This window comes from Echinops telfairi, unplaced genomic scaffold (genome assembly GCF_000313985.2).
Source record: "Echinops telfairi isolate 266 unplaced genomic scaffold, ASM31398v2 ScPeMD7_23;HRSCAF=83, whole genome shotgun sequence".
In the NCBI taxonomy this organism is placed as follows: domain Eukaryota; kingdom Metazoa; phylum Chordata; class Mammalia; order Afrosoricida; family Tenrecidae; genus Echinops; species Echinops telfairi.
The window spans coordinates 88,263,671-88,266,508 of NW_022103920.1; the positions used below are offsets into that span (position 1 = coordinate 88,263,671).

The 2,838-nt window shown below is 46.6% G+C and overlaps 1 protein-coding gene across 1 annotated transcript in view; it reads left to right on the forward strand.

Moving 5' to 3' along the window:
• The window catches only part of MINDY4 (MINDY lysine 48 deubiquitinase 4), a 154,470-nt gene that overhangs the window by 26,781 nt on the left and 124,851 nt on the right, over positions 1–2,838 (forward strand). The window contains exon 5 of the mRNA XM_013004666.2: positions 135–544. Coding sequence (XP_012860120.2) covers positions 135–544 — 410 coding nt within the window. The remainder of the gene's footprint in view (positions 1–134; positions 545–2,838) is intronic.

Sequence of the window (2,838 nt, forward strand, 5' to 3'; positions counted from 1 at the left end):
CAGAAGGAGCTGGGGGTGGGAGAAGGCATTCCCAGGCTAGGGGACGTCGTTGGTGAATGCTTGAAGTGAGAAATAGTGTTTTCCTGTCCTCTCCGGAAGGGGCTCCTCACTGGGTTTTGCCTTTGTCCTTTCAGGATTCTTTCCGAAAACGTTCCTTGAGGCGGTCGCCAGCCTTGGGCAGCACGATCCAGCCCCAGGAGGAAGACGGTCGGAAGGTCCTGGAGCTCTCCGCCTGCCCAGCCCCGCAGGAGAGCTCCCACACCAGCGCCTTGTCCAGGAGCCCCCTGGGCCAGCTGTGTGAACTGACCATAGACAAGCAGAAACCCACTCCTAGCAGCCCGCCCCACATGCCAAGCAAAGGGCTGCCCCCGAGGGAGAGGGGCAGGGTGAGAGACATTTTTGAGGCCAGCTCACCAGTGGACGGCGGCCCCGTGGTGGACAGGACGCCGTTGAAGCTCTACTTGCCTGGTGGGAATTCCAGGACAACCCAGGAGAGGCTGGAAAGAGCCTTCAAACGGCAGGGCACTCAGCCAATGCCCCTCAGGTGAGCATGCTGTGCCAGGGGGATGGCTTCTCAAGAGGAGCTGCCACCTCACACATGTGCAGCTTCACCAGCCATCACACACTCCCTGCCCCCCCTGTTCCCACCCCCACCCCCCCAGCTTGTGAAACAGGCCAGGTAGGCCTGGCCACGGCCACTCTGCTGAGGAGGCAGCTGAGCTCAGAGCACTTACGAGGGTGGTGGGGCTTCAAGAAGTTTGTGGAACAAGCCCGCTACCGTTCAGTTCCAGTTGTCCATGAACCTTTTGAAGCCTGCTCGCTCGTTCACCTTAGGCTCTGCTCACTTCTTCCCCACGCTTTAGCATGCGGTCCCCAAGCAGGCCTGCAGCCACCTGACCGGGCTGGTGTCGAGTAAGACCAGACTGCTGTGGTGGACAGGTGAGGGAGGTCATGGAGTCGAGAAGGGGATGAGTCCACTGGGCACTGTGTTAGCTGACCGCTCCGTCTCTTTCTAGCCCCGTTGGTCGTCTTTTTCTTTTTGGCCCTTCACCATAGGCTTTGAGGGGTTTGGCTATCAAACCACGTACATTCCTGAAATAAAATCTACTCAGTTGTTGGATGTGATTTGTTTATATTCTGCATAGGTTTGGGTGTATCATTTCGTGAAGAGCTTGGCAAATTTCCTCTCTTGCCACCACCGTGTCAGATTCTGGTGTCCGGATTTATGCTCAAAGCGTTCCCTCTTTTCCTGTCCTCTGGAATAGTTGTCTAACATTGGTGTCATGTCTTCTTAAATATCCGGAAACATATAGTGCAGAGGCCTCCCGGGAGGACTCACAGCTATGGATTCCGATTAAACCATGTTGTTGTTGTTTTTTTAAAATGAAAATGTTCTATTTTGTCCTGTGTCAGTTTTGGCAAGTGATATTTTTCCCCAAGGAATTTGACCATTCTGTCTACCTTTTCAACTTTGCATGTATCAATTGTATGATAACAGTATCCTCTTTTAGCTGTTTGAATGTCTGTTAAGATCTGCAGTGATAGCTCTGTCTTCATCCCTGACACTGGTAATCTGTGTTTTCTCACTCTCTGTTGACCCGGCTGATTAGGGGGTTTTCAAATGTATAATATTTTCAAAGTATCAACTTTTGGCTTTGTATGTTTACTTTCTATTTCCCTGAGTTCTCCTCTTCTTTTTATTATTTCCTTCATTTTACTTTCTTTGACCTTAATTTGCTGTGTGTTTTTTTATTCTAGTTTATTGGCATGGACCCTAAATAATTGATTTTTAGCTTTCTTCCTTTGTAATACATTTTAAGACTATACCTTTCTTTCCGAACAATGCTTTTTCTGCCTCTTAGCAGTGAATATATCATGTATTCATATCACTCAATTAAAATGTTTTCTAAGTCCCATTGTGATTTCTTCTTTGAATCTTGGATTGTTTAGATATGTACTGGATGGCTTAAAAACATTTGGGTACTTTTTTTGGTTTGTTTTTGATTTCTTGCTTGATTTCACCGTAATCATATATATTCTGTATAATTCAGTCCTCTGATATTTACTGAGGTGTGCTTTACGGTCCAGTATATATATTAAAATTTTATCTCTTATGGGCAGCATATATTTGTAATGTAATCCAGTCTGATGATTTTAAATTTTAGTTGGGACTAAATATTAGTCCCTTTATATTTTCTTTTTTGCTTGAAGAACCCTATTTAGTATGTGTTACAATAAACAGTTTTTGGTTGCCTGAAAATGCCTCTATTTCGCCTTCATTATTGATGGGGGCAAATGGGTGCTCACCATTTTGGTGGGTGTAGAATTCCAGGCTGGGCTGTATTCATTTATAGTCGGCTCCTCTCCATTGCCCTGCCTCCCATGAGGGTGACAAGCCGACTGACAGTTTTGTTGGTGACCCTTTTAGATAGAGTGTCTCATTGTCTTTTTTATTATCATTTTATTGGGGGCCCGTACAACTCTTATCACACTCCATCCATCCATCCATTGTGTCAAGCACATTCTCAAAACATTTTCTTTCTCCTTGAGCCCTTGGTATCAGCTCCTCATTTTCCCTACTCCTTCTCCACTCCCCCCTCCCTCGTGAACCCTTGATAATTTATAAATTATTATTGTTTTTTCATGTCGTACACTGTCCGATGTCTCCCTTCACCCACTTTTCTGTTGTCTGTCCCCCTGGGAGGGGGTTATAGGTAGATCATTGTGATCGGGTCCCCCTTTCTTCCCCACACCTTCCCTTTCCCCTCCTGGTATGGCTACTCTCAACATTGGTCCTGAAGGGATCATCCGCCCTGGATTCCCTGTGTTTCCAGTTCC